This window comes from Podarcis gaigeae (assembly GCF_964106915.1).
Source record: "Podarcis gaigeae genome assembly, chromosome: 9".
Taxonomy (NCBI): Eukaryota; Metazoa; Chordata; class Lepidosauria; order Squamata; family Lacertidae; genus Podarcis; species Podarcis gaigeae.
Window position 1 is genome coordinate 19,768,975 of NC_139685.1, and position 21,041 is coordinate 19,790,015.

At 41.1% G+C, this 21,041-nt stretch overlaps 1 protein-coding gene across 3 annotated transcripts in view; it reads right to left on the reverse strand.

The window, feature by feature from the left end:
• Positions 1-21,041, reverse strand: part of RFC1 (replication factor C subunit 1) — a 38,565-nt gene extending 17,524 nt beyond the window's left edge. The window contains exons 1-11 of one of the 3 annotated variants that reach the window (XM_083754880.1): positions 20,895-21,028; positions 18,230-18,358; positions 17,834-17,909; positions 15,119-15,235; positions 9,194-9,426; positions 8,088-8,162; positions 4,665-4,742; positions 3,704-3,791; positions 3,297-3,613; positions 2,055-2,162; positions 1,461-1,640 (exon numbers count right to left, since the gene is read on the reverse strand). In XM_083754880.1, coding sequence (XP_083611006.1) covers positions 1,461-1,640; positions 2,055-2,162; positions 3,297-3,613; positions 3,704-3,791; positions 4,665-4,742; positions 8,088-8,162; positions 9,194-9,426; positions 15,119-15,235; positions 17,834-17,909; positions 18,230-18,358; positions 20,895-20,897 — 1,404 coding nt within the window. In that variant the 5' untranslated portion in view covers positions 20,898-21,028. Of the gene's footprint in view, positions 1-1,460; positions 1,641-2,054; positions 2,163-3,296; positions 3,614-3,703; positions 3,792-4,664; positions 4,743-8,087; positions 8,163-9,193; positions 9,427-15,118; positions 15,236-17,833; positions 17,910-18,229; positions 18,359-20,446; positions 20,579-20,894 lie in introns of those variants that run through there. The other 2 variants (XM_083754881.1, XM_083754879.1) reach the window with 2 other exon arrangements.

The window sequence follows — 21,041 nt, forward strand, 5'->3', positions numbered from 1 at the left end:
TTCTAAAATTAAGTTTTAAACTCTAAAATTTGAGAATTAATATTGGATAACTATATGATATAAATTGAAATAAGTAAATAATTTGCTAGAAAAATTTATGAGGTCAGATTGCAGGAACAAGAGATGTGAGGAAGTCCAAAGATGAAAATGAAATGTGGTTATTGAAAAAGACTATGTTTTTTATGTATGCTGTTTATTGTTTAAAAACTTTAATAAATATTATTTTTTTAAAAAAAAGATATGACCCAGAGTTACCCATGGACAGAATCTGGCGACCATCCGGGTCGTCTTATGATCTTTGCCTAATAGGAAAAGGTCGAATTTTTGCTTTTCCGGGAGGTCGGTGAGCCTCACCAGCAGGGGATCAATGGTCTTACTACATGCCTCTTCATAAAAGGGACATCTAAAGAACAAGTGCTCTGGGCTTCCTATATCCCCCAATGAACAGGCGCAGAGTCTCTGAGCATATGGGACTTTTTTAAAGGCTCCTTCCAGGACCAGCGAGGGCAGAGCCGAGCTTCTGGCAAGTGTAAAGGCCCTTCTAGCATTTTTGGATACGAGAAAGAAGAGATATGCTGCCGGTGCGGCTATATCTCTCTCGATTTCTCCAATTTTATAGTCGGGGCACCTTGAGCAGTCCTGTTGCCTCTCGGGGTCTATGATTCTTTGCCTGACCGTAGCTTTTGCCTGGCCCAACCTCAGGCTTAGAAGGGCTTGAGGGGCAAAACCCAGTTTCTGAAGGGTGTTCAAGGACAGCTGTCTGCCAGCGTGACTGGAACTGGTCGCAGAGGATCAGTGGGGATATTCCTCAGGGGAGCAGATTCAATGTCAGCCATTTGTAAACTGATGTTAAGCAGAATATCTCTTATCTGCAAGCGCCAATCCCCCATCCCGGGATGAAACCATTTCAAACCCAAATGGATCTTCCTCAAATGAACTTCAGTGTGTTCCAGAGGGCCTCCTGCATCCTCTTCAAAAGGAGCCACACAAAACGAGTACAGTGGTACCTTGGTTCCCAAACAGCTTAGTTGTTGAACAAATTGGCTCCTGAACGCCGCAAATCTGGAAGTGTTCTGGTTTTCAAACGTTTTTCAGAAGCCAAACATCTGATGCGGCTTCCAATTGAGTGCAGGAAGTTCCTGCAGCCAATCGGAAGCCGCACCTTCATTTTTCAATGGTTTCGAGAGTTGAACGGACTCCCAGAATGGATTAAATTCAAGAACCAAGGTACCACTGTGCCCTGAAGAGAGGTGTCTGGAAAGAAAATTAGCGTGCACACACCAAAAAAAACTATTTCAAATAGGCTGGGGTTGTGGTAAGACTTAATTTTGAAGTGAAGCCATTCTGTGCTCAAGACCGGGACATGGCTTGATAGGAGAAGAGGATACACAGGTCAGGGAGGCAAGAGACTGCTTGTTATGACAAAGCAAGGACTCCATGACCACACGGTAACAACTTACCTTGTCAGTCTTGGCTGCACCACAGTCACGACCCTTCACAAGATAGTCTGTCTTCTTGCTGATATTCCCAGTTACTTTCCCTCCATAGCGCTCAATCAGAGATTTGGCCTCATCGCGTTCAATGGATTCCAAGATGCCTGTGATCACAAACGTCAGGCCTTCAAAGCAATTTTCACCTCCCTAAGGAGAAAATACGGTGCCAATGGGCAGCATTAAGTTTAAGGCAGTTGAAGGGAAAGCTACAGCAGCCGTGTTCCAAAGAGAGGAAAAGTAAAAAAGGACTGTTTGAAAAATGATTTTGTTCTTCATCATGCAGAAATGAAAACTGATCTTTGGCACAGTATAAACATACTGCTGGCTTGCAGAACAGCCTGCAAACCTGAAGACAGCTTTGTCAACAAATATGCACGATTTCAGCTGTCTGGCCTTAAATGCACATCGATTGTACAATATCTGGTTAGAATACAGCAGGTGTCCAACAGTAGGCCTGGGAGAGAGAGAGATGAGAAAGTCTGGAAGGAATTGCTAGGCCCAATAATACTAGAAATACCAATCACTCATGATATGTTTCTGCAAGATGATGTTTGCACTTACTTGTGGGATCTCCTTAGAGCCAAGCGCTCTTGGGCCTTCACGATTAAGATAGCTTCTATAAGCTTGATAGTTGGCTCGCTTCTTTTCAGAGTCCTCAGGACTTACAGACTTTGAAAAGAAAAATCACATAGCCATCAGGTTCCGCTCAGTTCAAATAATGTAAAGAGATGAGCAAACATTAATAGAGATAAACCCAAATACAAATTATTTGTACACCAATCATTTAGGATAAGTTTGAACACACTTCTGGGATGTTAATCTTTACTCAAATTAAGGCCTATTTTTTAAAAAAACAGTTGTTTCTTCAAGGACTGATGCTACTCTTTCACGCTCCCTGAAGAGAAAAAAATACAAGCAGCTGGACACACAAACTCTTGTGTGTTGAGCAGCTGATCAAGCTCTTTGCCCATTCTGAGCAATGTCTTCGGTGCACATAATTGTGCAAAAAAAGCTATAAACAGAAGGTGGCTAAAATGGACTCTCATCTCTGCAACTTGTCCAAAGCCAGTTCACAACAGAGATGAAATTGATGTTGGAACTGAAATCTCCCCTGCCCTCCAATACAGTCCTATATTATTCACGCTATAGTGTTGACAGCAGAGAGTGCGCTGGAAGAGCACACTGTAATAGGGATTGAGGATATCCAGCCTGTTCAGCTAAGTTCTAAATCTTGCCTGGCAAAAAGCATTCTCCTGGTATGCACCTTAAGGTCCATAAATAGCAACACCCTAAAGGTCCCGGACCCTAAGGAAGTTAGATTAGCCTCAACCAGAGCCAGGGCCTTTTCAACACTGGCTCCGGCCTGGTGGAACGCTCTGCCTCATGAGACCAGGGCCCCGCAGGATCTGATTTCCTTCCGCAGGCCCTGTAAGACAGAGTTGTTCCAGCTTTTGGGCTGGAGTCAATTTGATTCCCTCCCCCCCTTTCTTTTTTCCTTTCTCCTCCTGTGATGAGGCTGCATTTTAATGTTGTATTTTAATCTTGTTTTTAAATTGTATTCATTCAACTTGTTTTTATTATTGGTTGTTAGCCGCCCTGAACCCGGCCTTGGCTGGGGAGGGCAGGGTATAAATAAAAATTATTATTATTATTATTATTATTATTATTATTATTATTATTATTACCATGCCAAGGCATTGGATCAATCCATGTCAGGCCACACAAGACCTTTCAAGTTCCATCAACATGCATTCAAAATAATGATGAAATCTGCAGTACCTAAAGTGTGATCTTCAAACTTACCTTAGATTTTGGGGGAGTAACCTTCTCCTTTCGAGGTGTCTCCTCTGGTGAAACCGACTTTACTTTTGGAGTCCTACTTCCATTTTTTATCGTTTCTCCTTTTGGAGTTCCATTTTCTACTTTAATACTTTCTGATTTTTGCTTCAGCACAGCCAACTTGGAACTTGGCTTTGAGAGCAACAGCTTATTCCCCAAATCCTTCCTCTCTTTACTAACAGAAGACTCAGGGTGCTGACTCAATGTTTTTGTACTTTCTGAGCAAACCTGGTCCTTTGCGGAATTAGGTCTTGTGTCCACAGTTGAACTGGCAGGTTTTACTGGAGAGAGAAGAACATGTTGCAGATTAAAAATTAGTGCTACCACCTCAGCCCTGAAATTTAAATTACTATTTTGCTGGATAAAATTACCTTTAGGAGCCTGTTTATGTTTTTCTGCTTCAACTGGACTAGTTTTGACTGTTGAAGTTATCTGTTTCTCTTCTGGATCTTTTCGAGGCTAAAGAGACATGTGCTCATGAATAACTATTATGATGAAGCTATTACAAATAGGAAATAGGAATCTATTTTTGTAAATAAACAATCAGTCTGAATCATTTTAAGATGATGTCCAATTCTTTTGTTGAGTTTTAAATTAGCTAAATACAAACTGAAAAGTATTTTAAACAGTCTGTATTTAAAACTTGGTAAAACAAATAGAACATTAACTGATTTACACTTAAGATACTTAGGGAAGTTTTTAATGTTTGATGTTTTATCGTGTTTTTAATATTCTGTTGGGAGCCGCCCAGAGTGGCTGGGGCAACCCAGTCAGGTGGGTGGCAAACAAATAATAAAATTGTTGTTGTTGTTGTATATGGAGTGGATTATTTTAAAGGGTGGTGACACTGTCCTTTAAAATTCAGGCTTATTGGCAGAAAGTGCCAAGAGATTATCACAAATTCATAGTCACTATTGAGTTCACCCATCCCAACCAAAACGAGATTGTGCTCATGCAACACAAGGTCATCAGATGAACTTCTGTACTGCCACATTCATCTCTATTGTATGAATCATTTGAAGCTATGGCCTACGACATGCAGCAGAATTTGGTTTCAACCGGAGGTTTGTCTGATGAGCATAGGACAGGAGTTGGCAACCAAGCCAAACCTCTGCAATAGTCCTCAACTTGGGTCCATCAGGAAGAAGCGTTTGGAAGAGGCACACAAAGAGAAGCAGTCTCTTTCTCAAAATAAAGAAACACGCCAGAGATAAGCCTTCCACTGTCATACCCACATCATATACAAAGTGACTATGATCCACTGTCAGATTTCCACTTGCACCCACCCTTTGTGAAGTAGTTGCACAGAGCAACCAGTTTGTAAGATGTTACCTTTTTCTTCTTTGGTGTTTCATCCAGCATGGCCAGAGTTCTGGCAAATTCTTCATCTTCATGCAGCTGCCTCTCCAACTGAAATAAGGGATTAATGCATCACAATAAGTGAACGGACACTGCTAAAAATCAGAGGATTACTATGCTACCTAAACTAGGGATGTTAGTGAACTTTGTAATTCATTGCCTTGGAATATAAATCTTCCTTGGCATTGACGAATCTTCCTCAACTCAATTTGATTGCAATCCAAGGCAGAAAAGAACTATGTTCCTCTTGCCACCAACAATGGTCCCAGATTGCCATATTGCTGCTATGGTAGTAAGCCAAGCACCAGCAATGCTGGGAAATGTAAATCAAAGTGGTCTTCACCAAGTGCTGGGAAAACTACATTTGCGACACCTGGCTTGTTGTGTAAGTAGCACAAAATTGGAAGGTATACCTGCAGATCAGTGATGGGATGGAGTCTGAAAGGGTGCTTGGGGAAGGAATTGGACTATGTCACAGTCCTATGGTCTGATTTAACTCATTGCCTCAGAAGAAGACAACCTCCCCCCCCTTTTTGAGGAGGCAAGATAATTATCCCAGCATTTTTTGAGCCAATCTAAGGAAAACCAAAGAGGGGAGGAAGTACTGCTGATGGATAAATTTAAATCAAGCGTTAGCTAACCACCACTACACCACAAATAATTTCATCTAATCCTTCTTGCAAGTAGCAATATTAAGTCGGTTAGCTGGCATTTATAAACAAGACAGATCAGGTCCTTCAGCTCCTCAACTGCAACCCCACCCATTTTTGGTACCTGAAATTGTCAGAGGAAAGTTAACCATGGCCGTGCCCACTTTCACCCTAAATGCATCACTCTGTGACTTTACTGTGCAGGCTATGAGAGGAGGGTATAAGCCGGAGTGCAGACTCCTTTTCAGTATTGGGAACATGCCTCCTCATGGCAACCTTCTAGGGCCTGAATACCAGTGGTGCGCATGGCTAAAGGCTAAAAGCTGGTGTAAACAACAGACGGGGCTCTTGCCTTTGCACGACAGGATACAGTCAAGCCATGCAAAATTCAGAGATTTCTAGGCAAGTATCTATCCATCCATGCAAGTAAGAAGCACCATTACAATTAAGGACACATTCAAGCCAAGCAGAAGCACAGAAGGAAGGGATTAAGCAGGACCAGTGAGTGGTATGCCCTGGAGAGAGTCTCAAGGGCCAGGCAGAGAGGGCTGAGGGCCACATTTTGTCCCTTGGTCTGAAGTCCCCCCACCCCTCGTATAACACAACACTTCCTCAACCCATTTCAAAAAGCTATTTTCTGAAATGGCTTTCTTTCCTAGAACAAATACGCACTCAAGTTTCAGTCAAACACAATAAGGAAAAAACAAGTGAATTTCTCCTTCATTCCGCCCTTAATGCAATAAATACAGCATTTGCTGCATCCTGCTATTATCAAATATCGTTTCTTAAGAGGAAAGCTAATTTGTTCTTGCCCAGAGATTTATTGATAAGAGCTGTTCTGCACACATTACACAAATCCAATCTTTTGGCAACAATGAGATCAAAACTTGCCTCAACACATGATTCAGACAGATAACTTTATAAGCAGAAGAGTGCCACAGGGTTTACTTTTATGCAATTGTGAGCCACAGAAGGATATTTGGACCAATGAATAGCATTAATCTTTCTTGTTTTCCGTATGAAGCTGAATGCAGACAGGCCTAGCAGCAAAAGCGGAAGTCAGGCAAAGAAGTGAAAAGTTCCCATCTATAGTGCCTTGGATCATTATTATTTTCTTTAAAAAAAATCTTAAACTTCACTAAAACTAAACCACTGTTCCAAATTATCAATTTCTTTAACATACTATTTAAACATGGTATACATAGTTGAATATTTAAAATGCATAGAAAATGTTCATTTTCAGTGAACAGGATGGCTTTTGATCTTCAGCGAAATCCTGATAATCTACAGCTTCTATATTTCACCATGAAATGCTCAAGTTTCAGCACCAGCAAATAATCCTTTCCTTTTTCTAACACTGTACTCTGACTGGTAGCAGCTATTGGTGTGGCTGTGCCAGCAGACAGGAAAAGTCCCCTTTCCTCTTATATTTGTGGGGAGCTACAGAATGAAATGCCGAAAAAAACCTTGTAACTGTGCCAATGCAGAAAGCTATGATCAGCCTGGCTCCAAGTCAAAACAAGTACCGTATTTTTCGCTCCGTAAGATGCACCAGACCATAAGACGCACCTAGTTTTTGGAGGAAGAAAACAAGAAAAAAATATTCTGAATCCCAGAAGCCAGAACAGCAAGAGGGATAGCTGCGCAGCAATCCCTCTTGCTGTTCTGGCTTCTGGGATAGCTGCGCAGCCTGCATTCGCTCCATAAGACGCACACACATTTCCCCTTACTTTTTAGGAGGGGAAAAGTGTGTCTTATAGAGCGAAAAATACGGTATATATAAAGTTCCAGAGTTTCACATTTTACATATTTTTCCAAATATTGTATTTTCAGTAGATTTCCACTTAGCATAGGATATTTTCCATCATGGTCCAGAGACTGCTTTTGGTCACCTACTCTTAAGAGTTTCAGAACACCTCTGGAGGCCTTAAATCTCTGTGCAAGACCAGAGCACCCAGATCTCACTCAAGAGTGCAACTACACCACTCGTGGTTTTCAATAATAATAATAATAATAATAAATTTTATTTATACCCCGCCCTCCCCAGCCAAGACCAGGCTCAGAGCGGATAACCACCAATAATAAAATTGGCAGGGCTGGCTAATCCATAGGTTGCAGCTGTCCCCCCCCCCCCAACCTACAACAGGGAAACACCAAGTAAAAGTAAAACTTCCTCTGAGCTTATCAAATACTTTCCAAGTATGCTTATGAAGCTAACCAGTCAAGGCTACCCACGAGAGCCAACCACTTTTTTAAAAAACCTCCCCTTATCAAGGGAATAGTTTCCTTTGAAGATAGCATGACTGTGCAAGGACTTTCTCTAGTCTGCGAGGCACAACCTTTGTTCTATACAGGTCTTTACAGTCTTAGATGGTTACAGAATTAAATAAAGAGCACAGGAGTCTTTCTTCTTTTATCATATATTAACCCTAGAACTAAATACTGTGTCTTATTCATGTGGGTGGCAATATCTATGGGGGGACAAGACAATTTCTTTTTTGTTGTGACTACTCCATGATGTGAACTACTACTAGGGTCTAGAAAGAAGAATCAAATTAAACTGAGAAAGGGGAAGAAGGAAGAGGAAAGAAGATTCAACCTAGAAAAATGCTATAGAAAAAGGAAGGTTCAGCAGGAATGGCTGTACTGCAACAAAACAGGCAAGAGGAGCCTTTCTTATTTGTTATCAAGGAAAACTATGCTAAAAAAGCCAGCAAAGTGCACATGCTTATTTGTCTGTTGTTACCTCCGTATTCTCTTCAAGCTGTAGCTGCCTGGCGACAGCCTCATCATCTAGTGTGGGATCCCTGCTTTGTGACAGCTGCACCGCAAAGAGAGAAGAATCACAGGGGAGCTCACAATGAACCCATTACTTAGACAAGCATCATGGAATAATGAATGAGAAGGGAAATCATAAAGCCTCAACCTAAATGCCTGTGCTTAAAACAAGAAGCAAGTGGAACAGGAATTGTACAGGGAGGAAATCTAATTCTAGGTGATAAAGACGTTTTGAAAACAACATTTCAGAGAACCCAATGGCAAGAATATTGATCACATATTTTAGTGTGCCCACATATTGATTCTGGACATTTGTCACATTTTATTGCACAACAATGCCACGTTCCATAGGCAGACACCAAAAAGCTAGGCAAAGACAAGGAAGAGAGAATTAAGGGCTTTAGTTTCCTCTTCTTCCTGACTGGCACAGACTCAAAGCGCATGGTACTTCAACAATGGAAAGTCAGCACTCCCCACACAACAAATGGACTTATGTTTTGCATTCCTTGCCCCAATCTGAATTGGCCTTGTATCAAAATGAGTGTAAAGAGGACAGATATGAAAGCATCTGGTCAGCTTGTCTTGAGATTTATGGTCAATGGTTTAAAGCATTCTTGTATCACTTTTAACAGTCATGACGGATCCTGGAAACTGTCGTTTGTTAAGGGTGCTGGGAGGCCAGAATCCTTAACAAACTACAGTTCACAGGTTTCTCCATGATGGTTATAGTGGCATAAAAGCACTTTAAATGCATGATGTAGCTGTGACCATCGTTTCCTATTCCATTCATGCATCTTAAATGACATAACCCACCTTCCTCATCTCTTATTTGTATCATAATCTCTCTTCTTTTAAAACGGTTATTCTCTTTATATAGGGAGCAGTCTCCCTCATTTTCCTTAATTAGATATTACGTGGCAAAGTGCCATTTCCAAAATCCACATAAGGTGCTCTTCTCACACCCTAATAAAAGGAAGTCTAGATGACACACCAATAGTTTCTTCATGAAGTTCATGAACTTTTCTGCTCATAAGCACACATCAGCTAGAAGAGTCACCCTCTTGCATTACTCACCTCTTTTCGTTTGCTTGACACCAGTTTCTTCTCTGATCGCTGAATGCTACCAGTTCCAAAGTAATCGATTACAGAGGTTGGTGTCAGTTTTACTGGAGATAGGGGTTTATTTTTCAGTTTTGGTTTGGGATCAGTCTTTGATGCTCCAGATGTCCCAAAACGAATAGCCACAGATGTCCCATTTTCCTTGGGTTTGGGAGAGACCTTCTTATTAACAAAGTCCTCTTCTTCATCTGCATGCCAAAAAAAGAAAAAAGAAAGAAAGATACTTAATTACTCCTTAGCACCAAAACACCAACCTGAAAGTAATGTTTCCTTACTATGGAAATATATATATTTAAAAAATGCAAAGGGCCCAGAGTCTCAACCTGGTACAGTGGTACCTCGGGTTAAGTACTTAATTCGTTCCGGAGGTCCGTTCTTAACCTGAAACTGTTCTTAACCTGAAGCACCGCTTTAGCTAATGGGGCCTTCTGCTGCAGCCGCGCTGCCGGAGCATGATTTCTCTTCTCATCCTGAAGCAAAGTTCTTAACCCGAGGTATTATTACTGGGTTAGCGGAGTCTGTAACCTGAAGCGTATGTAATCCGAGGTACCACTGTATTAGGGCTTTCTCAACCACTTCCCTCTCACAGAAAGAAAAATATTTTCTTGGGTATGGCCTTGGAAGATAGACCCTATGCAAAAAAGATGGGAGATTATCTCCATCTATTTGCACAGGTGCTGCTTTTAGAGGCTGCACTCTGAAAAATTGCTGCATGAAGTGCATAACTCCACTCTGCACAATGACCTGTGGTCCAAAGGGTCTTTGGTAGTGGATGGCTGTTGGGTCTCTAGCAGGGTTTATACCATATGCAGCCTTTCAAAACAGGGGTAAAAGGGGAAATATTGCCTGCCATGCATTTAAATCTGGGTGCTTTCAATGTTCACATCTCCCCTGCAGAGACCTTGATCAAGCCCACAAAGCTCATTCCCAGGCCTGACCCCAACAACCTTTAGTGACATTTCAAGAACCAAGCTAATGTCCATATTGAACAGCTGTGTCTTTGGCAGCAATCATTTCTGTGATGAAAATGAAGCACAGCCTGTCCTGAACGTGGAGATCCTTCTTGTGACATTAAACCTCTTTGCTTGGTCATCACCCTGTTCTCAGTGCTATGTGAGCAGGCCTTTTCCTCCAGAGATGCAAGAATTGCAAATTATACAACCCTCTTATCTGAAGAGAAATGTTAAAACCCTGAGCTGCAATAAAAACATAAAACTGATCAACTGAATCTGTTTAAATATTAGTCCCATTTTATTACTTCTCCAGAGAAATTAAAACAAACACGGACATGTCTTCATATCACAGCAACAGCCATCCTGGCTACTGCGTCTTGCTGCCCATACACTATGATCATAAAAATAGCACGTGTAATTCCTAATACAGTAACTTGTATTAAAACCGCTGAACCAGCTTCCAGGGCAGAAGAGCCAGTGAATCCTTTGGTATATGAGAATCAGTAAGATTTTATTCTGCTCTCTGTGAACTTTGTTTTCAGTGTTACAGAATTTCCAGTTTCCAATAACCACCAGGGTCCTTTCTCAAAAATCTTCCATGATCAATACTGTAAGGAAAGTCTGATCTGGCAAATAGCAAGCAGTTTTGTTGAAAAACAAAGCTACCCACCAGCTCCGGAGACACAAAACCAAACCGACTAAGGAAATGCCAGAGCTCAACGGGAAAGAGGTAAAGAGGTGGGATGGATCTTTTGCTTTAAATCACAGTCAATTGATTTCCCAAGACCCTCCAATGACAGAGGTTTGGTGGGATTACAAACTGTTTTCATGTGGATCTATGCCTTTCTCTATGGAAGTAAATGGAGATCTGCATTTTATTCCCAAAAATCCATGGTAGTAGCAGAAGCCCACACTCACCAATGACTCTAAGGGTAAGAAGGTTCTTGCTGGTGGGTGACATTGATCCCGTCTCAGTGTTCCCTGAGGATCCACGTTCTTTTTTCTAACACCACCCTATGATTCCTATTATAGCCACCCCCAAACTGTAAAGCCTGCCTTTACAAAAGAAATATTGTTGCTCTCTTGGCAGATATCATGCCCTCAGAAGGGATAACAATGCCTGCAAATTGCAGCCAAATCTGGCAGTAAACAAAAAAGTTATTGACTTTTCATTTGCTTTTTAGCAAAAATAAAACTTCAGAGGTGCAACACATAAAAAGCCCTGGGCATATTTACCCAGAGTTTGGAAGCTTGCAAATTTTATTCACTTCTGTGGAAAGGAAAACAATTATTGCCAGAACTAAATTCTCTATTATAGTGAATGGGGACCAAGGAACTTTGCTTTCAATCCTGAATGCTGAGCTGAGTTAGAAAAACACAGAGCAGCCAAAACAGATAAGGTTTCTTTCCAAAGCTATTTATTCAATGTGGCAAAAGCTGGCAAAGCAGGTCCCTCCCAAACCTACAATTTTGACAGGTGGAAAGGGCCACCTACCTCTCAGTCACACGGCATCAGCATGATGTCAGATGACTGACAGTGGGTGGCCCCACCCACTTATTACACCTGGCCTGCAGGGATGAGTAAAGATATATTTGTATAGAAAAAATGGGTACATAAAGCATAGTAAAGTTTTGATACAAGTGTACTTTATCAAACAAATCTGTCAAAACACTCAACTATTCATTAATGAACAGTCAAAAAAGCACTCGAAGAAAAACTACAGCCCTTGCAAATTAAAAGCCACTTATGAAACTGAGCAAGGTTCAGTGCAGCAATAAGAGGTCATCTTCTACAAACAACATTCAAGGTCCCATACTTAGCTAAACAGTGGTGCATGTGAGTTAGTGAACATGCTCAAACATTTGGATGTCTCCCAATATACTGGGCTAATTTACCAGAGACTAGTTAGAGACAGAAATATTTATAAAACCACTCTGCATATCCCCATCACTTGTGAGAGACATTGTGTTCTCCAAGAGACATTGTGTTCTGTCTTAGACAATCAATAACCTAAAAGGAAAAAGAGGCTGGTTTAGCCAAACACAGTAATGATGAAAAGTGTTTCATGAGGATTTAAATGGTAAACCTAATGACCTGTATGGCACTTCCTACATTAAAGAGAGAATACAATTGTTCACGTGATCATCACACACTTTAGAATTTCATCTCCAGGAAGCCAAGTTCAAGAGAAACTGAAATGGCACAGGCCAGAAAACATTAATCTCATGTTTGCCTAACGATTTTCAGAAAGTACTTTGGGTATAATTCGGAAACTGACAAGCAACGTCATTCAACACAATAAACCATTTCAGATGCAAATAGCTCAAGGGCCACCATTTATCTGCTTTCAGGACTGAATCCAAGCAGACAAGTTAAGAATGTCCTGACCTTGCCTATTAGATCAGATTTTTAAAAATTCACCTGTTTTCCACAACTAGTATTCAGAGGAACGCTTCCTCTGAACTTAGAGGTGTCATACAACAACCATTTATAAACCTACTCTTCATAAATCATCCAGAGCTTAGACTGTTTGGTTGTAAAAGAAAGAAAAAACTTCAAGTCAAGATTGTGTGAAAAAATATTTATTTCTGCTGGAAACAGTGCCAAAAGGTACACCCAAAAGGATTACGGTGGGAAAATAAAAATAGCTTTAAAATTATCACTGCTTTCAAAATGCACGTTATTGGGCCAGAATGAATGAGATTGAAAGCAGGTAAAACAGTTTCCCATTTCTATAATACTGTACATATATACAACACAGCAGAAGGAAAGGAATCAACAGTCTAAAAGACACAGTACCTCAAGTCAAATCCAAGGAATTTCTTTTTCTGCAAGGTGAGGGACAGAACAGTATAGCAAGCAAAAGATGGTCAGTTTCTCAGCAGATACAGCCCATGCTCAACACATTCCTTTTCTCCTTCCGGGAAAAAAACTACAAAATCGTGCTTTGCACAATGGACAGTAGCAGAAATCATTTTACTGCTGCCGCTGCATGGTGTTTTAAATGCAATGCTGCAATCAGTCTGCTTTAGCACCAGAACAGTGCTATTTAATTTCTTTTCCTCTTCATTTGTATCAAGCTGTCCACAACAGCAAAACACAAAGGACACTAAAAAGCTTCAACATTAATGGCACTAATGAGCCCACTGTTTCCTTTGGACAAACATACCCCTCAGCAGAGCAACAGTCAAAGTCAAAAGAGAAATCTCCAAAAAGTTTAAGAACCAATACAACTGGGCTCCATGAATTCCTAAGGCTGAACCAATTAGCCAGAACCCCATGAGCACTTAAAGGAATTTGTATTTTCAGGAGTTAATTAGCTGATCATGACAATTACAAGATTTTACAATACCCAGTAATTTGAGATACTCCAGTTGATGGTCCTAGAACCATGAAGTCTAGAGCTGGCCCAGAATGAAGCCAATAATAATAATTTGTATACCACCCTCCAGCCATAAATCTCAGGGCAGAAATACAAAAATACAAGATAAAAACCCCCACAAAGTACATAATAAAAACAAGAACAAGAACAAACCAATAACCCACCCTCACCCCCAATATAATAGGTCTGGAAGACCTAAACAATGCTTCAGATCTGCTCAGTCATGGAGTCTGTAGTGCTGTAAAGTGGTTAATATAGAAATCAATTATGCACTGCAATATCTTCTTTCATTTATTTCAAGGCTGAGACATGCCTATTGACCGTTTCAGAGTAGCAACATCAATTGTCTGTAAAAAAAACTGCTGAGCCAGGGGACAGATCAATCATACACAACTGATCAGTATGTGTTTCAAATTAAGTCGTTAACTCTAACTACAATCACTAGATAAGAATAACCTTGATGTGCAACCAAGACACTCCACAATTAACCTTGACCAAATGTTTTCTAGCACGTCACATGCAGAAATCTTTAACTACACCACTCAGGTTACCTAATGCAGAACACCTCTGGTTGCCTTACTCCTGGGCACATCCCCAAGGACATTCTATAGATATATAGTTATAAACACACACAAGTCTAAAGAGAACATACATCATGAAAATTTCAAAACCCTTCAGTCCAAAGCTCAGTGAGAATGGAAATTAATTTTCAGTTTCAGTCATCAAAAATAGTCAGTTTTTCATCAACCTTATTATTCCCATTCTTGGTGCAGATTTATCCACCTGTCATTTAGCTTGTCTGACATTACACCCCACAGTGTTTAACACTCATTCCAAAAAAGGGTGTTCTGCTAAAAATATAGAAAACTGCATGTTATTACAAAACCATGCAGTTCTTTGTTTGAATAATTATACTAGAGCCATAAACAACCATTCAACCTGGTTTACTGTAGAAAGTATAAAATGTTTTCATACTCAAAAAAATTAACCCTCTTTTAGACCACAAATGACCTAGACCCTATCCACCCTATTTAAAGCAGGCTCATACTTTAAGCAATCATGGCTTTCCCCAGAGAATCCTGGGAACTGCAGTGTGTTAAGAGTGCTGAGGGTTAGTAGGATACTCCATTCTCCTTACAGAGCTACAATTCCCATAGTTCCCAGGCAAGAGGGATAGACTGTTAAACCACTCTGGGAATTGTAGCTCTCTGTGGGAAATAGGGGTATCCCAACAACTCTATTAACAAACTACAGTACCCAGAATATTGAGGGGGGGATCATGACTGCCACTGCTTTAAATGTATAGTAAAGCTTGAGAATTCTGGCATGTTTTGGTCACAGTCAATAATTTGAAAGAGAAAAATCTGTAAGTAAACAAACTGGGTATATGTTTCTTGGGCAGGTTAAAGTACAATAATATCATAGTGTAGAGGCAAGTTTATTTTTGCATTGCTTCCATGAACATTTAAAAGCCTTTTTTTTACATAAGCATTTTTAGTACAGCGCAAACCCCACATGAGCTGCCTCCAGGCTGAATTCATTACCTGTCTCTGAAACATAAACAACAGGGTCCTTCTTTAGAATCACATCAGGTCTTGAAGACTGTTTTCTATCTGGTGGCTTCTTAGATTTCTTCACCACCTGGACCTCCTCTTCAGAATCTGCAATTTAGCACAGTGCTATCATTTAATTCTGCCATATCCATCTAAAGAGGAAAACATCCAAAGAAGAGAACAGCGATTCTGCATTCACTTGAGATTCTGACTAAAGCTCCCTTCTAATTCAGAGACAAGGAACCTCTGATCTGCAGGCCTAAGTAGGTCCAGCATAATCCCAACTTGCCCCACGAGGTCACTTCCCCAAATCACCTATGTGACATTAGGTGCAGGCCAGGACGTGACTCCAAAAGAGCAACTAGGAGCTTCAAGTGGGCTCCTAATGGTTGCTTTGCAAGCAGATCCCACCAACTTGCCAAAATTGGCCCACAGGCATAGGAGAAATAACATATAGCAGGCCAGGTTTTGCATTTACATTGAAGCAAACTTGTACAATATATAAGAAGCCTGTCACCTTTTTGTACTGCCTTAACAGCCTTTAAGAACGATTCTACTCAGTCAGTTGATGGAAGTCCGGTCCACAAAAAAACTGCACAAACTATTTGGAGTGAATCTGTTTATTTATTGTTAAAAAAAAAAATATCTGAGTGCATGTAAGAAGTTGGTAACAGGGCTGAGAAAGACCTGTGCCCAAGGGCTTGGAGAGGCATTGTCAGTTAAACTGGGCAATACTGGGCTGAATGGGACAACAGCCAAATATACTGTAATGCTCAGCTGTTCATATAAAAGAGGCAGATATACAAGCCTAAGAATGCAATCCTAACCATGTCTACTCAGAAGTAAATCCTACTGAATTCAGTGGAGCTTATTCCTAGGTACAGTGAGGGGGGGGGGAAGTATTTGATCCCCTGCTAAATTTGCCCATTTGCCCTCTGACGAAGAAATGACCAGTCCATAATTTTAATGGTAGGTTTATTGTAGTTGTGAGAGACAGAATAATAACAGGAAAACCCCCAGAAACCAGAAGACAAAAGTCAGCGATTGATGTGCATTATAATGAGTTAAATAAGTATCTGATCCCCTATGAAGCAGCCAGATGTAAGACTATCTGGTATCTTCACTGTATGTAACGAGCTGAGATTAGAAGCACCTGCTGTAAGGGAGAGGTCTTACCTGTATTCCCAGCTTGTTACATTACCTGTACAAAAGACACCTGTCGACAGAAGCAATCAATCCAGCAAATTCCAAAGTACTGTAACCACCATGACCAAGACCAAAGAGCTGTCCAAGGATGTCAGGGACAAGACTGTAGACCAGCACAAGGCTGGCCTGGGCTACAAGACTATTGCCAAGCAGCTTGGTGAGAAGGTGACAACGGTTGGTGCAATAATTCGCAAATGGAAGAAACACAAAATAACTGTCAACCTCCCTCGGTCTGCGGCTCCATGCAAGATCTCATCTCGTGGAGTTGCAATGATCATGAGAACAGTGATGAAGCAGCCCAGAACCACATGGGGGGAATCTGTCAATGATCTCAGAGCAGCTGGGACCATAGTCACTGTGAAAACAGTTGGTAACACACTACGCCGTGAAGGACTGAGATCTTGCAGAGCCCGCAAGGTCCCCTTGCTCAAGACAGCACATGTACAGACCTGTCTGCAGTTTGCCAATGCACATTTGAATTACCCAGAGGAGAACTGGATGAAAGTGTTGTGGTCAGATGAGACCAAAATCGAGCTCTTTGGCATCAACTCAACTAGCCGTGTTTGGAGGAGGAATGCTGCCTACGACCCCAAGAACACCATCCCCCCGTCAAACATGGAGGGGGACATAATATGCTTTTGGGGTGTTTTTCTGCTAAGGGGACAGGACACCTTCACTGCATCAAAGGGACAATTGACGGGACCATGTATCGTCAAATCTTGGGTGAGCACCTCCTTCCCTCAGCCAGGGCACTGAAAATGGGTCGAGGATGGGTATTCCAGCATGACAATGACCCAAAACACACGGCCAAGGCAACAAAGGAGTGGCTCAAGAAGCAGCACATTAAGGTCCTGGAGTGGCCTAGCCAGTCTTCAGACCTTAAACCCATAAAAAATCTGAGGGAGCTGAAGGTTCAAGTAGCTACACATCAGCCTCGAAATCTTACTGACTTGGAGAGGATATGCAAAGAGGAGTGGGACCAAATACCTCCTGAGATGTGTGCAAACCTGGTGGTCACCTACAAGAAATGTCTGACCTCTGTAATTGCCAACAAGGGTCTTGCCACCAAGTACTAAGTCATCTTTTGCAAAGGGATCAAATACTTATTTCACTCATTATAATGCACATCAATCTCTGACTTTTGTCTTCTGGGTTTCCGGAGGTTTTTCCTGTTGTTATTCTGTCTCTCACAGCTACAATAGACCAGTCCATAATTTTAACGGTAGGTTAATTCTTCGTCAGAGGGCAAACAGGCAAATTTAGCAGGGGATCAAATACTTTTTCCCTCACTGTAAATGGGGTTAGGATTACAGCCCTAAATTAACTCTATGCTATTGGAATAGCAATATTCACCATGTGACCTAAGGGTCGTAATAGATACCATCACTGTAGACACACATTTTGCCTAAGATTTTGTAAGCCTCTCTCAAAAAAATCTCTAGCAGAGGAAAGTTATCTCAAAGATGGAAAAAACATAGCAACAGAAGTCATAACTCTTACCTGAATCATAGATTATCCTCTTTTTCTTGTTCACCTGTTTGTGCGCAGAATCCTCTCCACGGGATGAATTCTTCACCTAGTTGAAATGGTTTGTTAGTTACTCATCCAAACAATTCTCCCAACATTAAATCTTGTTTACCAAGTACTACAGACAGCCCAATAAAGTTCATTGTTGGATCAAGGGACTGTCACATACATCAACAAATTAAAAACAAAAAATGACATGAGATAGTCTCTGAATTCTGGAGTGATTTATTTTTTTTAATGAAGGGTGATTCAAGCAATCATTGTCAAAGCCACAGGTAAACTAAGAACAGGAACACTAGCAAAGAAGTAAAGATAAAAGCATATGACAAAGCTGTAACAGGCCTATATATCTGAACAGCATATACCCACCTTGATTTCCTTCAATTTTGACTTTTCACCTGAAGCCCCCTCCTTATTTTGGGGTTTCTCATTCTTTCTGCTAGTGTCACAGTCTTGTTTATTTCTAGGAATTACTGCTCCAAAGAATTTCCGGATATCCTAATAAAAGTGAAACAGTTAAAAAGGTGAGGTATAATTTAAGGGTCTGTCATCTTCAAAAATTTCAGGGTACAAGTCTGGATTTGCCAACCAAGATTTAAAAAGGAGAAGTCAGATAACACAGTGTTTAAAATAAGATTTTGTTTTTTAAAAAATGTATTAAAAAGACTATCAAGGTGGCACATGTGAAATCTGAGTAAGAATGCCACTGAGTAAATGGAAAATTGTTGAAGTTTGCCCCATATTCAAATCCCTGAATGGCCCAGGAGCCAGTGGTAGCTTGAGCAGCACCTCGACTCACATGGCTGTTGTAAATATGACATTAGAGAGGTTACAATGAGCCTTCTTTTTTTACAACAAACCTGTTAACTAAATGAAACAGTATTATAGAGAGACCTAGTTGTCCAAAACATTGTGGCTCAAACTTATGTTTGTGAATTCAATAATTTTCTAAAGCAAGAAGCGGGAACATGTGGCCTTCTAGATACTGTATTATTAACTCCTTGCCCCAGTCAACATAGTTAATAGTCAAACATTATGGGAGTTGTAGTCCAGCAACACATGGCGGTCCAAAGATTCTTCAGTCCTGCCCTAAAGAGTGCCAGACTCATAATGGTAGCCACAAAAGTTGGAAAGCCTTTACCCGCAATGTTTTACATACTGAAGGCACCCTGTATAATCTGGGACTTTGCACAGTTACTCAGAAGTTAATTCCCACTGGGTTCAATAGAACTTGCTCCTAAATGCATGTCTAATTGAAGACCTAATCTGAACCACTTTTACAAGCACGGACTACAGGTTGGTGTCCTTGCCCTATCCCTCTCAACCCAGGGCAGTATCAGGTAATTGCTGCTAATCTGTGATTAGAAAATTGCTTCCTGAACAGCTGATGGCAAGATGCTACATGAGTCATTTTACTCAGACTGTACCTAGGAGATGCACACTTTTTTCAAGCTAACAGCCAAAGAGCAACAACTGTTGATTCTAAACTTAAAGCTAAATGCATTCTAACTTTCAAAAGATACTTGTAACTGTTTCTAGACTTTTCAGCCGCAAAGAGGAGTATATTTTACCCAAATGAAACTGATTAAATCAGATAAGATGCCAGGGAAGAAACTGTCTGTTGAACTTGATGGCAAGCAGCTGCTCTCACCAAAACCACCTTTGTACCAACCAGTTTGAAAAGTAGTGTAAACAGGAAGATAAAGGCACTGAAGCATTTCTCTACATATGTTGCAGGGCTGCTGTAGGCAAAATTCAACCCTCTTACACTGATGAGGAAGTTTTTCAACAGCAAAAATAAGCAGCTCTGAACTAAAGGCTCCTATTCCTAATTTAATCCCAACAAGAAACCCCCTATACCTTAGATTTAAAATTACGAAATTTAAGCCTCTGTGGATGTCTCTTTAACAGCAACCTCATATACAGAAATTTGCAGGTGGAACACAGGCATCAGAACAAGCCTGAGTCACACCTGCAGCCACTGGTGTGAAAATTCACAAACGTTAAGGGAAGAATGGCTGGGGACATCTTTTAAAACCGCCTTTTAAGTTGATGCCATACATTTTAGAAAACTGTAATTCAGTTATATGATACTATTCAACAGCTGTCAACTACTAAGAAAATATGTTCCTTAGCCTTCAAAGCAAGCCATGTGGGAATAGCCCATCACTTTAATTACTTTATTTTATTCTCAGGGTGGGTTATAGCATTAAAAATGGCCAAAAAGGTATCCAAGTTGTGCAATATACTTTCAACAACAACAACCCCTCTTCCAATGGCAGAATAGGGCACGTTGAACTTTTCCAAAAATGAGGGGTTCTAAAAAGTTGCAACATGACTTAGGAACATAAAATCTATTAATGTAATTTAGTATTGCTTGGTAAGTAAAATTGCAGAAAAATAATTCCCTGTTTAGGTTAGTTTTTAATGTTTGATGTTTTTAATATTCTGTTGGGAGTCGCCCAGAGTGGCTGGAGAAACCCAGCCAGATGGGCGGGGTATAAATAATAATAAATAATAAATGATTGCAAAGTAACGTACTTGCATATACGTGTGTAGACATATACACACCCTATTTAACATTACCTGACATTTTCAGGAGGCAAAATTAAAAGCCTTCGCTTCTCCAAAAGCAATTTCTTTGCTTCTTCCTCAAGCGTACTTACCGACCTAAATGTTGTCCCATCGCAAAAACAACAGCGTGTTTGAATTCCTCACACACACACACCCAATTTTTTTTCCTTAAGCCTCCCTCTCTGAAGTAATTTGCAATAATTATGTCCTCCCTCCCTCCCCCCAAGCCACTCTCTAATAGCAGAATAAGGTTTGGGGAGGGGATGGGGCATTGGGGTTGGAGCATAGGGCTTAGGCAAGCGAGGGGAAAGAGGTCATTTCGTATCAATCCCTCGCATGCACCGCCTCATCAAGTTTCTCGCCCTCATGGAGCACAAGGAGGAGTCCCACCCGCGACCTCCCGCCTCGGCCCCCCGAGAGGTTTCCTCTCGGAAGGGCCGGGCCCCCCGCTCGCGCTCACCATGCCTACGCCCGGCGCCGACTGCTGAACCGGCTCCCGCAACGTCGGTTTATGCCGTTGGCGGCGGGCCAACCGACCCGCGCTCCATCCCCCGCCGCCAGCTTCGCGCCAATGCGCGAAGGCGGGGTCCGAGTGCGCAGGCGCGCG